Raw genomic sequence first — 20,209 nt, 5'->3', positions numbered from 1 at the left:
GGATTTGTATTACAGGCTGCAGGTGTGACAAGGGATGCTGGGATTTGTACTATAGGCTACAGGTCTGACAAGGGATGCTGGGATTTGTACCATAGGCTACAGGTCTGACAAGGGATGCTGGGATTTGTATTACAGGCTACAGATCCGACAAGGGATGCTGGGATTTGTACTATAGGCTACAGGTCTGACAAGGGATGCTGGGATTTGTACTATATGCTACAGGTCTGACAAGGGATGCTGGGATTTGTACTATAGGCTGAAGGTCTGACAAGGGATGCTGGGATTTGTAGGTCAGTAACAGTTAGAAGACCACAAGCAGCTGGTCTGACAAGGGATGCTGGGAGGTGTAGTTTATTAAGAGCTAGAAGACTACAGGCTGCAGGTCTGACAAAGGGATGCTGAGACTTGTAGATCAGTAATAAGTAACAAAAAACACAGGCTACAGATCTGACAAGGAATGCTGGGATTTGTAGGTCAGTAACAGTGAGAAGACTACAGGCTACAGGTCTGAAAAGGGATGCTGGGATTTGTAGTTCAGTAACAGTAAGAAGACTACAGGCTGCAGGTGTGACAAGGGATGCTGGGACATTCAGGACATGAGTAACACTGACTGGGAAGTTGCAGCTCCAAAACTTTTTCCTTTAAAGCTTTTTAAGAAGTCAGTTTTATATACAGAGTAAGATGCAAAGAGAAATGTGAATATTAATAGTATTGGAGGAGAAACACCAAGTGGCCAACTGTCAACTGTCACTCCAAACACTGGGTGACCCCTGTTATATGGGAACATGGGGGTTTCAGACCTTTGCCCTTAATAATTGCTTAACTTTTACTGAAAAGCTTTTTAACAAGTACATTTTATATACAAAGTGAGATACAGAGAGAAATATAAATATTAATAGTATTAGAGGAGAAACCTGAACAGCAAGTGGCCAACTGTCAACTGTCACTCCAAACACTGGGTGACCCCTGTTATATGGGAACATGGGAGATTTCAGACTTTTCCCCTTAATAATTTCTTAACTTTCCCTTAAAAGCTTTTTTAAGAAGTAAATGTTATATACAAAGTGAGATACAGCGAGAAATATAAATATTAATAGCATTAGAGGTTAAACCTGAACAGCAAATTTCACTCCAGATGTTGCCATAGTGACCCCTGTTATATGTTAATATAGGAGATTTCAGACTTTTTATTATTTCTTAACTTGCACTTATTTTAAATATAAAATAATTGGAATCCCAAATGTTATTTTATACTTTCTGTATTTAGCCTGACAGGTGTGTAGTCTCCCTGCATCCCTGTTCCTTCCCCCGACCCCAACTCTCCTATTATCTATTAAAATGACAAAACCAAGGCTAATATCCCAGGTGCCACCTAGTGACTCAATTTAGTAGTGATTTTCTTCATTTATATCATTATTTTCCATAAATTGTCCCCCAGTGTGTGCTGTGCATCCACTCACCTCTGATCCCAGAAATGAAAGTGAGAAATCCGTTATTTAACTGTCACTTAGTCGTGCGGCCAAATGCCAGGATGTACTTCTGTGTATTATCCTGAGTTGTCTGTAGTCTGCCTGTTTCCCCATTCCTCCCATAATGATATTTTCTATTAGAATATGCACAAAACCAAGGCTAATATCCCAGGCACTAGCCAGTGTCACACTCAAATAGTCATTTCCTTCATTTCTGCCATTATTTCCCTTAATGCCCCTGTGTATCAATGATCCGCTCACCTCTGATCCCAGAAATAAAAAAGTGAGTTTACAGCCAATCACGTTTTATGTTTATATCCGGATAGTGATTGGCTGCAAGTTCAGCACATGTTTACATGCTGCTTAGATAAGTGGGACCTCAGTAAGGAGATGTGGGGGTTCAGCTGGGATTTGTTGGTCAGTAACAGTTAGAAGACTACAGGCTGCAGGTCTGACAAGGGATGCTGGGATTTGTACTACAGGCTGCAGGTGTGACAAGGGATGCTGGGATTTGTACTATAGACTACAGGTCTGACAAGGGATGCTGGGATTTGTACTATAGGCTACAGGTGTGACAAGGGATGCTGGGATTTGTACTATAGACTACAGGTCTGACAAGGGATGCTGGGATTTGTACTATAGGCTACAGGTGTGACAAGGGATGCTGGGATTTGTACTATAGACTACAGGTCTGACAAGGGATGCTGGGATTTGTACTATAGGCTACAGGTCTGACAAGGGATGCTGGGATTTGTACTATAGGCTACAGGTCTGACAAGGGATGCTGGGATTTGTATTACATGCTGCAGGTCTGACAAGGGATGCTGGGATTTGTACTATAGGCTACAGGTCTGACAAGGGATGCTGGGATTTGTACTATAGGCTACAGTTGTGACAAGGGATGCTGGGATTTGTACTATAGGCTACAGTTGTGACAAGGGATGCTGGGATTTGTACTATAGGCTACAGGTATGACAAGGGATGCTGGGATTTGTATTACAGGCTGCAGGTCTGACAAGGGATGCTGGGATTTGTACTATAGGCTACAGGTCTGACAAGGGATGCTGGGACATTCAGGACATGAGTAACAGTGACTGGGAAGTTGCAGCGCCAAAACTTTTTCCTTTAAAGCTTTTTAAGAAGTCACTTTTATATACAAAGTAGGATGCAAAGAGAAAAATAAATATTAATAGTATTGGAGGAGAAATCTGAGCAGCAAGTGGCCAACTGTCAACTGTCACTCCAAACACTGGGTGACCCCTGTTATATGGGAACATGGGAGATTTCAGACTTTTCCCCTTAATTATCTCTTAACTTTCCCTTAAAAGCTTTTTTAAAAAGTAAATGTTATATACAAAGTGAGATACAGAGAGAAATATAAATATTAATAGCATTAGAGGAGAAACCTGAACAGGAAATGACCAACAGACACTCCAGATGTTGCCATAGTGACCCCAGTTATATATTAATATGGGAGATTTCAGACTTTTTATTATTTCTTAACTTGCACTTATTTTAAAAAATAAAGCAATTGGAATCCCAAATGTTATTTTATACTTTCTGTATTTAGCCTGACAGGTGTGTAGTCTCCCTGCATCCCTGTTCCTTCCCCCAACCCTAACTCTCCTATAATCTATTAAAATGACAAAACCAATGCTAATATTCCAGGTGCCACCTAGTGACTCAATTTAGTAGTGATTTTCTTCATTTATATCATTATTTTCCATAAATTGTCCCCCAGTGTGTGCTGTGCATCCACTCACCTCTGATCCCAGAAATGAAAGTGAGAAATCCGTTATTTAACTGTCACTTAGCCGTGCGGCCAAATGCCAGGATGTACTTCTGTGTATTATCCTGAATTGTCTGTAGTCTGCCTGTTTCCCCATTCCTCCCATAATGATATTTTCTATTAGAATATGCACAAAACCAAGGCTAATATCCCAGGCACTAGCCAGGGTCACACTCAAATAGTCATTTCCTTCATTTCTACCATTATTTCCCTTAATGCCCCTGTGTATCAATGATCCGTTCACCTCTGATCCCAGAAATAAAGAAGTGAGTTTACAGCCAATCACGTTTTATGTTTATATCCTGATAGTGATTGGCTGCAAGTTCAGCACATGTTTACATGCTGCTTAGATAAGTGGGACCTCAGTAAGGAGATGTGGGGGTTCAGCTCATGAATCTTTGATAAGGAATATTAATGCTAATGGCCAATGTAAGAAGTCTGAATGAGTGAGCCCTATTGAAACGTCCCATGAGCCTCTATGGATATGAAGCTTACACAGAAGAAAATTACCTGCCCTGGGATGTTGCACCAGCTGCTGAGGGAGCCCCATTCTGCCATCTTTAATACTGGCATCAATATTCTCTCCCAGTGTGCGTTTGCCAGTGACGGCCCCACAGTAGCCATTATGCTGCACTGTCATATCTCCCTTTCTTATTGAAGGTCTCCAGTGATGTCCCACCTCTACCAAAGGTTCCCATCCTTCTTGTAACTCTGTCCTACTGAGAGGTAAAGTCCTCACACCATTGGAGAGCACGTCTGACTGAGTCATTGTGAAATTGGGGTTACAACAAAGGTAAAATGTATAATGTTCATCTTTAACTCTTATCACACAGACCAACTGCAGGAAGTTTATACTTCGCTTTGCTGCAAGTTGTGCAGATTCAGATATGAGCAAGACCTTTATAGAACTGAATAAATAAAATAGTTAACATTTACACCTCCGTGTCCTTTCCATTGGAGGCAATAATCTCTCCCACTGGGCTCCTAATATATTTTATTAGTGGATTTCAATTTTATAAGAGGGGATAATTCCCTATCCTGGGATGTTGATATCTCCCCAATAGTGAACATTTCTGCCTCCATGTACTTTCCATTGGACTCGATACTCTCTCTCTGCCAGGGTGCAGTTGCCAGTCACAACCCCACTTTTTTCTTGGAGGCCTTCGATGATGAGATCTCCCACCTGGGCTGAAGATTTCTGTCTTCCTGAGGACTAAGCAGCCCCTCCAGTTTGAACGGTGAGCTAGGAGCGGATAATTGCGGGGGTGCAATGAGACCATGACCTCAAACTTCATACACACAAATACAGACGGTCTTCTGCTCGCAAACAATTATTGATTTGGGACATTTTGTGCCTTAAGCTATTAAAAAATGCCCTCCCCTTTAATCAAAACAGGGATTGTTTGTCCATTCCTGCAAATTATCTATTTTTCTGTGTGACTACAAAATTTATACACACAAAAACAAGAGGTCCTCTGCACTCAACCCATTATCAATAGATTTAGGACATTTTGTGCATTAAAAATGCAAATTGCAATATATTCACTTGCTGCTCAATGCCATATCAAAAACCAAGAGTTATTGCTGCTGTTAAGCTCACAGTTAGGTAATGAGTGGTATTATCTTGAAATAGCTTAAAAAATGATAACTGAAGCAAGATATTGAACATCTGAGTTGCTATCGGACTTGTTGTGCTTAAAACTGTAAATAAAATGTTATATATATCACTTTAGTATTTCAGGCGAAGGTGTAGAAAAACCTGTTTAATTGATTTGAATGTGTGGTAGTTCATTGGTTAGTCTCGATTCCCTGCATCACTTAGCACATGGTTTATATTCACCAGGCACACAGGGGTTCACTTGTGAGACACACAGAACGGATATCAGGGTGGAAGTGTGAATTTTCAGGACAATATCTGCTGCAGATACATGTGGGGTTAAAGGATTTATGTACCAGCGTTAACATGTCAGCAGAGACAATTAAGAGAAAATAAATAAATTTTAAAAAAAATTATATATATATGACCAGGGCAACGTCAAGTTCAGACCCCCACCCCCAGGGCGGCCAACCTCCCCAGATACCACCCCCATCCCTCAAAAAAACACTAGGAGACAGTTTTGAGATAAAAAGGCAGCAGAGCATTTTATTAAACAAAACATAATTTATAATGAACCACAATGTGATAACATATCTATACAGTTTGTATAACAAATGACCATCCAGGCCAAAATTCTTGTTCCACTTTACATTACAAATACTCTCCTCTTCCAAACACGCCTGACCCCAACCAAGTTTTAACCCTGTCCTGTCTAATTTACAGTACCTGCCTCCAATTTATTAGGCTGCCCCTGACCTATCCTACCATGAAACTCCCCTGCTTACCTTGACCACCCAGCCATCCCATGCCCACTTGACCAGTTTACCTCTCCTCTAACAGTCAATGGCATACCTCTATGCACAAACCCCATGACCTTGTTAACTTTCCCTACTCTTTTCCATTGCTTTATGGTCCAGCCCACCGACAACCAGACCACCATCACCACATCTGGGAGTATAAGCCTGACTCTGTTTAGATCCACCAACCCCATATTGTTGCGTCCGGCATGAATTACTAGGACATCAGGCCTCTTTCCAGCCCACCTCCTACCTCTGGATCCAAACCACTTGATCACCACTGTGTCCTCTGGAAAGTGCACCAGATAGCCATATCCCACCATATCTCCTGACAACACATTCAGTAAAACTACTAAACATCTCAAAAGTATTTGCAGAATATAGAATAGCCCATAGGGAGGCAGAGATAAATGCAAATGGGCAAGTCAAACCAGCTCCTGAACAAGTGATGACATTCCCGGTGAAGGGGGAGGAGGCTGAATGCGATGCCTGAAATTATAATTTTTCTTTCCTTGTTGTGTTCTCGCTCTGCTCCTCTCCATCTGCAGAAATCTTGCCTGACCCTGCGTTACCCCTGTCGGACTTGCCCCCTTGCCATCATCTTCCTGTGCCCCTGACCCCGTTGAACCTACCACTGTGCCAGGCTTGTCCCAAAGCCAGGCCCTTCTGGTGCCTACTTGTGTCTCTGTCACGGACGGTGGTCCCCTGATGACTGTTTATTGCTGCCTCTCCACTCTGCCAGTCAATTCCTCCTACTCTCGCTGCGCTGCCGCTTTGACTCCTGGCTAACCGGCATCTCAGACCAAGACTCCTAACCTGCCCCCACCTCCCCGGCTCCACTTGCCTGTGCCTTTTGGTGGGCCTTGCTGAGAACTTTGTCCCCTTCTCCCCTGCGTGTAGGATTGCCACCTGGCCGGTAAAAATTATGTTGATCCCAATGTTATGTTAAAAGGGAAAAAAGATAAATATATATGAAGGCCGTTATTTTTTTCCAGAATACCGGCCAGGCCCCCTTTTGCGTCATGACCCCCACGGCTCCGCCTCTTTTCATGGCCCGCCCATTTAGTTACCGCCCCCACCGCTTGCCGGTAAATTTTTTAAAAAAGGTGGCAACCTGAGCGCATACGGGTAAGTATTGAGTATGGGGCATTTCCCCGGGGGGTACTTAGCCTGGGGGGAGGAGGGCGGTCTACCTGGGGTTTTTTGCAAAAGGGTTTCCTTCTCCTTTAATGCGCCAAGCCTGCGTCTCCTAATGCATGTTGGGCAATGTAGTTTTTGTTTAACAATTTGCCGACTGCCAAGTTTAATGTAAGACTACAATACCCAGCATGCAGTGGGACCAGGGGCGTAACTATAGAGGAAGACGACCCTGCAGCTGCAGGGGGGCCCAGGAGGTATAGGGGCCCCATGAGGCCCTAATTCATATACAATTTCAATAAATATTGGTAAAATAGGTCAACCACTAAACATTTTTGGGGCCTGAAAAATAATTTGCTGTGGGGCCCAGTAATATCTAGTTACGCCACTGAGTGGGACTGACTTGTGTAGAAGTCCCAAATTTTGGGATCTGTACCCCTGTCTTCCGTCACCACTCCCGTCAGCATTCTTGCATTTTCTGGTGACTTTCCTCAATTTCAGACAATTTTGGGGAAAAATCTGCTGGCCACCAAAATGTTTAGAGGTTTGACCTGTTTTACCGATATTTATTGAAATTGTATATGTATTAGGGCCTTATGGGGCCCCTATAACTCCTGGCCCCCCACCCCCCTCCGGCGACGGGTGAATCTGTCCCATTTTGCTTCATGGAAAAGTTTGAAAAAGGCATATTTTCATATATATTCATTTATTTTTTTTAGACTTTTTCACTGCACATATTTTGCTATTTTTGGGCTACTTTTGAAGTGCTTCTTGGCTAATTTTGGGCTGGTTTTGTAGGTGACATTGGCTGTTTTTGAAAATTAGACCTGGAAACCCTGCTTTTAGTGTATGTGTCAGTAAGGATGTCCTAGCAAGACTCCCTGTGACTGACCAGAACTTTTTTGTGACCGGCCAGAGGGACACCAGGCAGGGCTTTATTTAGGTTTGATGCCGCCCTACGTCGTGCACGTTGACGTCACGTGCCATATTCAGCGGATGCAAAGTCACTTCCGCAGTCTTCCTCAGACCCCTCACCCCCTCAGCTCTGTCACTGGATTTCCTATGGAAATCCATGGCGGAGGGTTTTAAAAAAAATAGGCACCCCGAGGGCCACCCCTAAAATCATGCTGCCCTAGGCACAGGATCCTGGGTAGGGATGTAGCGAACGTCGGAAAAAAAGTTCGCGAACATATTCGCGAACTTGCGCAAAAACGCGAGCGGTTCGCGAACGGTTCGCGAACCCCATAGACTTCAATGGGAAGGCGAACTTTAACATCTAGAAAAGACATTTCTGGCCAGAAAAATGATTTTAAAGTTGTTTAAAGGGTGCAACGACCTGGACAGTGGCATGCCAGAGGGGGATCAAGGGCAAAAATGTATCTGAAAAATCTGCCTGTGTGTGCTTGGAAGAGATAGTGTAGGGGGAGAGCTGTTAGTGATTTCAGGGACAGATGAAAAAAAAAATTAAAGTTGGTGCTGCTGAACTACTAGGAGCAGCAGATTAGCACACCAGTCCCACTCCCCAACACTGCTAGACTAATAGCACTGGGCTCTTATAGTAGTAGTAGTAGTAGTAGTAAAACAACAAAAAAATAAATAAAAGCAGACCTTACAAGGACTACTGTTATTGCAGCAGTCAGCAGATGAGATCAGAAGCAGGACAGCTGCCCACTGCAGCTACATACAGAGCACTGCAGTAGAAGGTAGATTACTAGCCAGCAAAGCTACCTAAGCTTAAATGTCCCTCAAACCCCTGCAGACTTCTGTCCCTCCAATAACAGAGCAGTATCAAAACGATTACTAGCCAGCAAACTTTCAACTGTCCCTGAAATCACTAACAGGCAGCAGCTCTCTCCCTACACTATCTCTTCAGCACACACAGGCAGAGTGAAAAAACGCTGCAGGGCTTCGGTTTTTATAGGGAAGGGGAGTGGTCCAGGGGAGAGCTTCCTGATTGGCTGCCATGTACCTGCTGGTCTGGGGTGAGAGGGCAAAAAAAAGCGCCAACAATGGCGAACCCAAAATGGCGAACGTCGCGCGACGTTCGCGAACTTCCGGCGAGCGCGAACACCCGATGTTCGCGCGAACAAGTTCGCCGGCGAACAGTTCGCGACATCTCTAATCCTGGGGGCCAATATATAAATACGGCCCTGACACCAGCAAAAAACCTAGTGGGCCGCGGCCATTGACCCAGGCCTGCTCAGATCTTGAATCTTTGCCACTTGTTCCTCACCCCCACTCACAGCAGCTGCAAATAGAGAGGTATGCAGCACACTGGGGGGCCTAGAGGAAGTGTAGGCTTGCGGCAAAGATGGGGGACAAACCCCTCTCCTGCGGTATGTTCACATAAGGACTTCACCCCCAGCCAGTGCTGGGCCAGGCAACCAAGCCGACTACATCGTCACCTCCGCACACAGGGAGCGCACACATGTGCAAACGAGCGAGGGAAGCCATGCACTAGGCCATTAATCAGGCAACACTGGGGTAGGCAACATTACCCTATTAATAGGGCCAAGCAAAGGGTGGGCAACACAGAAGGTTACCTGGTGCCCCCCAAGCTTTGCGCCCCAGGCACGTGCCTCTCCTGCCAACCCCTAGTACCAGCCCTGCCCCCAGCCTAACTTAGTGATTTTTTATCTCTGTTTTGTGTAAAAAAAGAAAAGAACCATCTCAGAGTAGTATTCAAACCATATGTATGAAAAAGGCGTCCACCAGGCCATTGAAGAAGATAATCCTCCTTTTCCTATACTTACAGTTAAAAAAAATATATATACAAATGGTTAAAAAATTGAGGCAGTGGGCAAGAGGACCGCCATCAGGGAATACTGCAGTCAACAGAACAGTAACACCAAAAATGTAATATAAACAAGCTGCTGTGTAGCCATGGGGACAGCCATTCAATATGGAAAAAAGCAGAAAAGGCACAGGTTATTTGGCAGACAACAGATAATCCCTGTAGAATGCAATGATGTTTTATCTGTTATCTACTATGTGACCTGTGCCTTTCCATATCGAGTGGCTGCCCTCAAGGCTTCACAGCAGCTTGTTTATATAAATCGCCTACACCAGTGTTGCCTGATTAATGGGACCAAGCAAGCGCCACTGTTGCGTGCCTATCCCCACATGCCCACTAGCACAAGGCCGCACTCAATCTTTTTTCTGCTTTTTTCCTCTTGCCCACTGCCTCAATTTTTTTTTTTATGTTTGCACATGCGTGTGCTCCCCCGCATGTCCGTGTGCGGAGGTGGCAGAGGGGGCGACGTGGCCGGCGTGGTCCTTATGTGAAGCAAACACAGACCTTTTACCAGTGCAGGGCAACAGTACTTGTAGTCCTTTGGCCCCATCAGGAGCCATATTAATTTCTATACATGCTCAGCTGTTTATTGCTACTTCTAGGGGCCACACCTATGAGCATACAGGATCTAGGGGTTTTTGTAGATAACAAGTTGTCTAATTCTGGGCAGTGTCATTCCGTGGCTACTAAAGCAAATAAAGTTCTGTCTTGCATAAAAAAGTTCATTAACTCAAGGGATGAAAACATAATTATGTCTCTTTATAGGTCCCTGGTGAGGCCTCATCTGGAGTATGCAGTGCAGTTTTGGACTCCAGTCCTTAAGAGGGATATAAATGAGCTGGAGAGTGTGCAGAGACTAAGTGCAACTAAATTGGTTAGAGGGATGGAAGACTTAAATTATGAGGGGAGACTGTCAAGGTTGGGGTTGTTTTCTCTGGAAAAAAGGCGCTTGAGAGGGGACATGATTACACTTTACAAGTACATTAGAGGACATTATAGACAAATAGCAGGGGACCTTTTTACCCATAAAGTGGATCACCGTACCAGAGGCCACCCCTTCAGACTAGAAGAAAATAAATTTAATTTGAAGCAACGCAGGGGTTCTTCACAGTCAGGACAGTGAGGTTGTGGAATGCACTGCCGGGTGATGTTGAGATTGAGTTAATGACTTTAAGGATAGCTTGGATGATTTTTTGGACAGACATAATGTCAAAGGCTATTGTGATACTAAACTCTATAGTTAGTATAGATATGGAGGGGTTGAACTTGATGGACTGTCTTTTTTAAACCCGATTTAACTATGTAACTATATACATACTTGACTTCTGATAGGAAGAATGCTCATAATCAGTGTTTAGTACTGTTTGTATATTATTATTATTATTATTAACATGTATTTATATAGCGCCAACATATTGCGTAGCACTGTATTGTATAGCTCTTTATATAACGTTCCAGCCCTCATGTTGCCCCAAAATGGCACAGAAAATCATGGACAGCCATGTTTGGGTTTGTTTAGATAGAAGACATCTTAACACACAGCAGCATTAAAGGAAAGCAGGACTTGTGCACCAACTGATCATTTTCTACCCACAGTAGAAAAATAAAATGAGACGAGTCATTTCCATTTTGGTGTTACTGCTTCTTTAAATGCCAATTTGTATTAAATTTGGTGGGTGGGTGCTTATTTGTCTTACTAGACATTTTTGAAAGGGGTGTAGTTTGAAATCTGCTGATGCACCATATTCTGGCTAGGAACTCACTCACAACATGCAGTATATATAAAGAATAACAGTGACAGTACAAAGCCAATTAATTCGGAGTCACATTAAATGGCAGCATAAAAATCAGTGTAGTCTGCATCAGAATTGAGTAAGAACTCGTGTAGCTTAAGCTTCTATAACAGATGTGACAATTTTCTGCTTGATAATTTGCGATGGCCTTCTCACAAGCAGCCCAGAGCCCATTGAGCATGTGCAGTGCCACTGACACACAAAATATGGCCTAACAAGATCCAAGATGGGGGAGGTTTGGATGATTACTGTAACAGGGCTGTATAACCTCTGGGCTGGTAAAGTAAGTAAAGTATATAATTACAGAATTTCTACACCAATCCTTTTTTTTTTTTAGTTTAGTTTATTATAGGGAGAACTAAGGCAGAGAATATTGGACATTTTTTGCCACCAACGACATTGGGTTGCATCATTCCTACCACCACACACTGTAGGATTCTACATATCTCAAGCCAAGGGGTTAACCAATATCTACAGTAGTAAGAGAAGGATTATGATGTAAAATCCCTTCAGCATTCAAAAGTGTATTTAATAGACCCAGAATAGAACCATATGGCCCTTACCAGAATTCCCAGCAGCATGTCCCACAGGAGATCAGAGGCAGATGAATAACATCCCAGCCATTCAGCTCATAGCACGGCTAAAGGAGGGACTAAATGCCTCAAAAAGAGAAACAGATCGGGCCACACTGCACATTGATGTAATCTGTAACATTATCAGCACGATTTCTTGCCCTTTTCTGAATATGTCTTTGTTCTGTGGCTTATGTGTTTATTTCATATGTCCTTTTCCCAGTAGATGCCTCTGCGACACGTAGCAGTGTCATTTATTTCTATATCATTTATTTCTGTTGTGCTTTGGTTTGTGTGAATGTGCTTTTTCTCCTGCCATGCACAACAGATCTCTCCAACTTCTTTTTTTATCCTTATGTGCTTTGACCCGTTCACCTCCCTTTTCTGATTCCACCCCATGCTCCCCAGCTCTTTGTCTTCCCAAATTTCCATTACTTACTTTAACCTTATCCATGGAAACGTGATTCTCTGAGCTCCTTGCTGCCCTACGACTCAAGATATCTCTAGGCCCCCATATAAACCCTGCTTTGTCTGGGAAATGTTTCCAGGCATACAGCACCAACTCCCTGCGCTTCTTTCTGTCCTTCACAGTAAACATGAAATAGTCCAAAGCACTGCGTCTGACATTGGGCAACTCCTCATTCACCAAGGTCTCCTCCAGAAAGAACTGGACGAGTGGAGCTTGGAAGTGCTCATAGCCAAGTTCCCCCAAACACTTTAGTATCCGTGTGATCCTCAGGTTATTGTGCCGGTGACTGCAAGAAAATGAGGCAAATATCAATTTATTAGCAAACACTGGGATTATTCTAGGCATTTCCCTCTTTATGCCTCCAGTTCAGAAACCATGGAACTAACCGATTGAGATTGTTGAATCTTTCCCAGTATTTCGTGGTCCGGACAACTTCCCCAGTTTTCTCATTGCTTAATTCTATGCCATAAAAGCCCAACATAAGTCTGTAGGCCTCACAGAACCTCCTCCTGACGTTGTCATCTGCCTTCATTGCCTGTAAGGGAAGAACAGACCATAAAGTGAGGGGCTGTGGAAAAAACAGGTCCCTGTGTGGGGCCCCAGCCCTACAAAATTGAGTACCTTAATCTCATGTAGTGTCAGCGGTACAGCTTGAGGATTCACTCCCTTCTCCCGCAATGGGAACAGCCTGCAGCAAAATGTTACAGACATCTATTAAAGGAGATCTAAATACTGTTGCTGGACTTCATTTCCCAGCATGCTGTGAATGAGAACAAAAGTGCTTTCACAAAGGTCAGAACTTCTGCAATTCTGGGGGTCCGATCCCCCTGTACAAAATAGCTGGTGACCCACAAAGCATGCCAAACTACAGGTCACCTATGATTTCATATGTGTTAAAGTTCACCCGTTACCCCCCTGTTGCCCTGGGCTCCCCTTGGGTTTGCCCCCCCTCTAAAGTGACACCACTGTTTCAGGATTCCTAGAATATATTCAATTTAAACAGCTCTCTGCAAAAGTCAAAATGTCAGGTACTCTCAATGGCTATGCATCACCTGCATAGGCAGTTATCGCTGAAGTTGCTGACACTTTGACTTCCTCCATTTTTCATTACCAATCCCACCCCAACTCCATCCAGTCCAGGTGGTAAATGCACGGGGGGGGGGGGGTAAGAGGTTATGAGAAGGAAAAAGCAAACCCCTTAGTGACTTTTAACATCCTTATAATTTACAGTAGGGGTTATATAGTGAATAAAGTACCCCCTCTTGTAAAATATAAGGATATTATAAGTTCCTGAGGAGTTTCATGACCATATAAAAACACGAGGCCGAAGGCCGAGTGTTTTTATACAGGTCATGGAACTCCGAGGTAACTTCTAAAATCCTCATATTTTGCAACTGGGGGTACTCTATTTATTATAATACACAAGTTTCAGTGAGTCGTGACAGAAATGACATCAGTTTATAACTGATGACATCAGAACTCACCGTTTATAAGGATATCATTTACAAGATATTCATAGCTTTTGTGTATTATATTAAAATACATGAGTGATAATCAAAGATAACAGCTTGCAGCCTTGTGCCTTTATATGGTCACATAACCCCTCAGTGACTTCTAATATCCTTATCATTTACAGAAGAAGATACTATTATTGACCAATTTCCATCTTTTTTTTAAAGGAAAGTAACTGTAGAGCATAGGGAGCTTCCAGCCAGGGCCGGAACTAGGGGTAGGCAGAGTAGGCACGTGCCTAGGGCGCAAAGCTGAGGGGGCGCCAGGCACGTACCTGCTCTTTTGCCTACCCCATGTCCGGTCCTGTGTCTCCCTGGCTAGCGCTGGTAATTTGCGTTTAAATGCGCTTGCGCGTACTTTCGCGCATGCGTGCTGGCGCGCGATTTTGCACATGCGCGATTGAGCAGACACTAAGCCGGCGCCGTGGCCGGCCAGGTTGCCTAGGGCACCTGGCCGGGTTGGCCCGCCTCTGTCTGGCTGTACAATGGGAAGATTATGGATCATGCTAATTGTTGTAATGATTAAAAGCCTGCAGAGAGCTATCATAGTCTCCAATCTGTTCCGGGCATTATCTGGATAATAAAGCTCTTGAGCAGAACTGCACGCTACTCTCTGTCTCCAACTTACCCATCTACTGAAATATCTATCTGTTAAACCTACGTGTTCCCACCTTTAATTAAATGGGGATATCCTACAGACAAAGGATTATGGAACTCATGGACAGGCTGGGAAAGATCCTTTGAAGGACCCTACTTTATAATATACATATTTTAAGGTCAGGGCCGGAACTAGGGGCAGGCAGAGTAGGCACCCGCCTAGGGCGCAAACATGGGGGGGGGGGCACACTTTTAAGGGGGAATTTCCTTTCTTTCTTTTTTAAACCTTGCTTGGCCTTTTATACTTTTTCAACTTTATAAACCCCCTGTTCCAGACAGAATCACTCCCCACCTCCCTTTTGGAAGCTGCTGGCACAGGTACATATTTGTGGGCAATATCTTGGCTGCTACTTGCACAGGCAAACAGATGATATGATGGATATTTGGCTACTGCTGGCACAAGTAAATATATGGAAGCAATAGTGTGTATTTTTTGGCTGATGCTGGCACAGGTACAGATTGGGAGCAATATAAGTGATTGGCAGCTGCTGGCTCAGGTACATGGGGCAATATGGTGGCTGCTGGCACAGGTACACAGATGTTTGAGGGCAATATGATGGATTTTTGGCTACTGCTGGAACAGATACAAATTGGGGCAATATGATGGATTCTTTTGGTTGCCGCTGGCATAGGTACAGATTGGGGGTAAAAATATGATGGATGTTTTGGCTTATGCTGGCACAGGTACAGATTGGGGCCTGGGGGCAATCTAAGGGATTGACTGCCATTGGCATAGGTACAAATGGAGGCAATATGATAGGTGCTGGCACAGGTACAGGGGGTTATATATGCAGGACTGGGTGGGGGGCACTGATTGAAGCCCTTGCCTAGGGTGCAAAAATACCTTGGCCCGGCACTGCTTCCAGCACTAACTATCCTGTACCCCTTTCTGAAACATAGGTAACTAGTTGTTGGTGAAGGGGGGTAGCATCAGTTTGCAGGCCCAGGGCAGGAGGACCAGAAGGGGCTGCACAGAAATCTTCCCACATACTCACCACTGGATATACGAATGGTTCTCTTCCAGTCGGACATAATCTTCCGTCCAGTCACTAAGCAATGTATCTATGTATTCTCCTGTGTACAAAACAAATTGTGGCATTACTCATGGCCAGGACATATATTGCAGGGCTGAAATGGAAGGGGTCAGAGGGGCTCATAGTATCTGATGCCATTGGCTGGTATCAGCAGTTTCAGTGGATTTTGAGAGAAAGGAGGGCACTGCCTCATGGAGAAACAAGATCGGAGAAGGAAGAGACATGACCATTTATGTAAAGAGCATTATTTTTCATAAGGGCCCCGTTCTACTTGTTGTCTGAACCTACCACCATAATGGCCTGTTATCACTGATGTGGCCATGGTGTGGAGTGGGGGCACTGGAAAGTGCTGAGGCCAGATAGATGGATAATATTTATGCCCCCAACAACTTATTCTCAAATGGCTGGTACTCACCTCCTGGTCTAAAGGGGCGTTTGTTCTGGTAGAATTGTAGGTTTGGCATCTCCTTACTGCCCTGTGGAATAAAGATATAAACTCAATAGGAATTGTCTGAATGTGCCCCTTTAGGCTCATGTTATACGGATTTCCCTGCAGTGGTTAAATACCAACCACACAGTGTTGGACTGGGACAACAGGGGCCCACCCAAAAACCTTAGACCAGGGGCCCACTCTCAGTACCATTATAATTCTTCTCCTCACGCAACCTCTATTCTGCTAGTCTCTTTTCTTTACATGCTATCAGTGTCGGACTGGCCCACCAGGATACCAGGAAAACTCCCGGTGGGCCCAGGCTTCAGTGGGCCCTCTTGCTTCTAACCATTTGGCCTATTTCATGGTCATTCCCTTTTTCTTTATGGGAAAAAATGCTTAATAATTGAAGAATAGAGTAAGTAGATATAAAAGACTAGGAGAATAAAAAGGTTGAGTGAGGAGAGAAAGTTTGGAAAGTGGGCCCATGGTCAAAGGTTTTCTGGTGGGCCCCGGGTATCCCAGTCCAACACTGCATGCTATAATCTATTATTCAATCTATTTAGTCTCTTTGTTCTCATAGAAATAGGTAATGACCATAAAATATGCCAAATGTTTTGAAGCAGGATGGCCCACCAACACCTGAGCCCACCGGGAGTTTTCCTGGTATCCCTGTGGGCCAGTTAGGGTTGCCATCCGGCCAGGAATTTTACCGGCCTAGCCGGTAAAACACCTGCCAAGGCCGGGGCCAGTATTACAAATTTACCGGCAATGTAGCTGCCGGTAAATTTGTAATACACCTAACAAAAGCCTGTGGCCTGCCCCCAAATTCGCCTTTTTTGTCGGCTTCTTGCCCATAGCGGTGCCGAGGCTCCGGCCCCTTTGATGTCACGATCAATCACGCACCGTCCCAGCCAATCACGCACCGTGGCTCCGCCTCTTTGGCATTACGACCCGCCTCATTTGACTTCACGACCCGCCCTTTTGTTCCCACCCCCGCCACTGGCCAGTGGAACTTTTATTAAAAGGTGGCAACCCTAGGGCCAGTCCGACACTGCAACCACAAATATCAACCACAAATGTTGCACCACAAGATGACCTCTATATGGCCTTGAATATCCACCCAATGCTATAGGCTCCAGGCTACTGTAATGCAATAACCAACCACATGCTTCCTTCTTGGACTTCAGTACTGACCTCTAAGTACCCATGCAAGACCCCAGACTGGCTGCATATTGCCCTAACATCTCAAACTTGTCTTAATCTCACCACCTTGCCATACTGCCCCCCCCCATAGTTAACAGCCGAACTACAACTGCTGACCTGGGAGTCCCACTAAGTGCAGGAACATGAGCAGCTGCACCAGTTGCAGCAAGGAGGGTCAGTTATGGTTATTACTGTGTATGATGAATATTGGAAAATAACTTACCATACCTTGACTACAATAACCCCCTCCAATTATGGAGGAGTCTGCTATTAGAATATCTTACCGGTTCCACTTTGTCCGGATATCCACGCCGGTAGTTACACAGATCTGCCTTGGGAGACCCCTGAAAGGATGAAAGGAAGGCATTACTATGGGATGAGCAGTAAGTGGACAGTCTGCCATTCACACCATTGCCTTGTTGCTATGAAAAGTTTGACCCTACGGGAGAGTTGTACGACCGGGGCACCAGTGCTGGGGAATAAATAACCTAAGTTTGCACTCACATTTGGTTGAAGATTAGTCACACATAAATATATACATTACACAGGCTGTTGCAGCTTCTATGTGAGGATCTGTCGGCGTGTATAGTCCCCTCACAGCTCTTCATGTGATTAGGGTTGCCACCTTTTCTGGGAAAAAATACCGATTAATAACATTGGGATCAGCCATCATTTTAAACGGCCAGGCCGGTAAAATACCAGCCAGGTGGCAACCCTACCTGTGATCCCTGTGTGCCATCACTTCCTGCGTGACGCGTTTCAGCTGGCTTCCTTTGATGCCTCTGAGGAAGCCAGCTGATTGGCGAAACGCGTCAGGCAGGAAGAGCGGAAAGTTTAAAGGGGAAGTATACCTCAAGAAAATAACCCGAACACTGGGTATTGTTGTAATATTGAAACATATTGCACTATTTTTTGTTTTTCCATTGTTGCCATAGGCGCTGATCTATAGATGTTCTATACAGCTGAGAGACTGCGAAATAGTGATGTGCGGGCCGACGCGATACCCGTGGGTAGGGTGGGTTCGGGTCGACCTCGCACTGCTCCTCGCGGGTGGCCACCTTCAAATACCAGCATCCAACTTCCGGGTTCCGTTTTTTTTAGTCTTGCGCCTGCTCACCCCTTTTGTGATGTCATTGTGACATCATTGGCGGGGCGGGTCTATAAAAGGACCCCAGAAGCGCGGGTGCGGGCTGCAGCAGTGCGGGTGAGGTGCGGGTCAGGAAAACCCTGACCCGCACATCACTACTGCGGAAAGATCGGCAAGAGAAAGTTATTTTAAAATATTTTTTTCCCTAAAAGTTTTTAAAATTCTGAATTACTGAGCTGCCAGACTGAAACACCAGAGACAGGGACATTAAACTTTCAACTTAAGGAGGTCATACATACACTATAAGATCAGCTCATTTGGCAAGGTCGGCAAAAGGCTGGGCGATATCGGATTACGATACTACAATACGATACTACAATACTACGAATGGGCTCCGACGGGTCGCAGGACCACATCAACTAGCCGATGCGGTCCTGTATTGTACAAAAAAATCAAACTTGACCAATCGATATGTGGGCGATTTTTGGTGTGATATCGATCGGTTGGACCCTTCGGGAGCCCCCACACATGGGCAGATAAGCTGCCAATCGGTCTAAAGGATGTATGGCCACCTTACGATTTAGGAAAAACAGTAAAAAACAAATAATGGAAAGTCATTGGGAAAAAAAAAAGTCTTTCTGGGGAACAATCTGAAAACTAGCTGAACTGGAAAAAAAAAAGTGTTTGGAAGGTGCACAAACCTTTTTAATTATACTGCAAATGGGGCTGTTAGCTTTGCCTTTACTCATTTTGCTCTCCCCCCAGCGATTCTTAGCTGTGGATAAATGGGGTAATCTCCCGAACTGAGCAATGGCACATCCCATACAAACCCACTGCTTGTTTTTATCTGCTCTCCTTTATAACGGGTGTCAGGATTAGAGAATCACAGTCTCATGGGTGTCAGAGTTACCCAGTCCTTACCCAGACGTGTCTCCTCTTCCTCCTGGGCGCACACTTCTCCTCGTCCTCCCATGTTGAGTCCAACTCCGAGTCCCAGTCTCCAGGCATATCCCGGGTCAGCACAACGAATCTCCGCAGGGAAGAGTCTGTGGGGCAGTAGGAGTGAGGGCAGGGGCAGGTAAAGGGATATTTGGGGAAAGTTTCTGGCAGTTTGAGGGCTATTAGGAGCAGGTTACAAGTTGCTGGTGACTTTCAAAGTGAAAGTGAAAGGGGAGCAGGGCAGGACTGTCACCTGATAGGCTGTCAGTGAGGGTTGGGGCTATAATAATTATTATATAAAGGGAAAACAATTCAGCTGGCTCTAATCCTTCTATCAATTTAATAAGAATATCATATCAGAACTATTTTCTGCACTTGCAGAACTATAGCTCACCCCAGGGGAGAGATGCCCTGGGTGTAGAAACCCCAGGTCCGACACTTAAAACATCTCAATTCAAGTTACCCCATGTGCATTGAAGTCAGCAATCAGCAATGTCCTAAAGGATGTTTTGACTTTTAACAAAAAGAAATAAAGCTTCTTCTTTTTTACCTCACCGGCTGGCTGCAGGAGTGCGTGCACTTTCTTTGATATAATTATATAACCTAATCATTTGCCTCCTCCCATAAGTATATGTTTATTAGCCTCGTCTGTTGTGCACGTGACTTTTATTAAGCTCCAGGTGATTTCAAACTTTCAATAAAATCTCTCTAGTAAACACTGTGACGTTGCCCCTTTAAAGGGGTGGCTCACCTTTAAGGTAACTTTTATTATGTTATAGAACGGCCAATTCTAAGCAACTTTTCTATTGGTTTTCGTTATTTATTATTTAAGGGCTCTTACTGACGAGCGGTTGAAGCCGTTTTTCTGCGTTCAGCCGCAGGGGAGCGCAGGAATAGACGCATTAAGTTCTTTTCAATGGGGCTGTAC

At 44.5% G+C, this 20,209-nt stretch overlaps 1 protein-coding gene across 2 annotated transcripts; it reads right to left on the bottom strand.

Annotated features, from left to right (window-relative positions):
- Positions 1-11,718: 11,718 nt before the first annotated feature.
- Positions 11,719-19,952, bottom strand: MGC64368 (uncharacterized protein). 2 transcript variants are annotated; one of them, XM_018234031.2, is made up of 8 exons: positions 19,832-19,952; positions 19,264-19,388; positions 17,540-17,599; positions 16,035-16,095; positions 15,581-15,659; positions 13,039-13,105; positions 12,804-12,952; positions 11,719-12,703 (listed from the first exon to the last, which is right to left on the bottom strand). In XM_018234031.2, exons 2-8 carry the CDS (start codon positions 19,348-19,350, stop codon positions 12,214-12,216), a joined length of 993 nt encoding a protein of 330 aa, XP_018089520.1. In that variant the 5' UTR covers positions 19,351-19,388; positions 19,832-19,952; the 3' UTR covers positions 11,719-12,213.
- Positions 19,953-20,209: the final 257 nt, after the last annotated feature.

This window comes from Xenopus laevis, chromosome 9_10L (assembly GCF_017654675.1).
Source record: "Xenopus laevis strain J_2021 chromosome 9_10L, Xenopus_laevis_v10.1, whole genome shotgun sequence".
In the NCBI taxonomy this organism is placed as follows: Eukaryota; Metazoa; Chordata; class Amphibia; order Anura; family Pipidae; genus Xenopus; species Xenopus laevis.
This window is presented reverse-complemented; position numbering and strand designations above follow the sequence as displayed.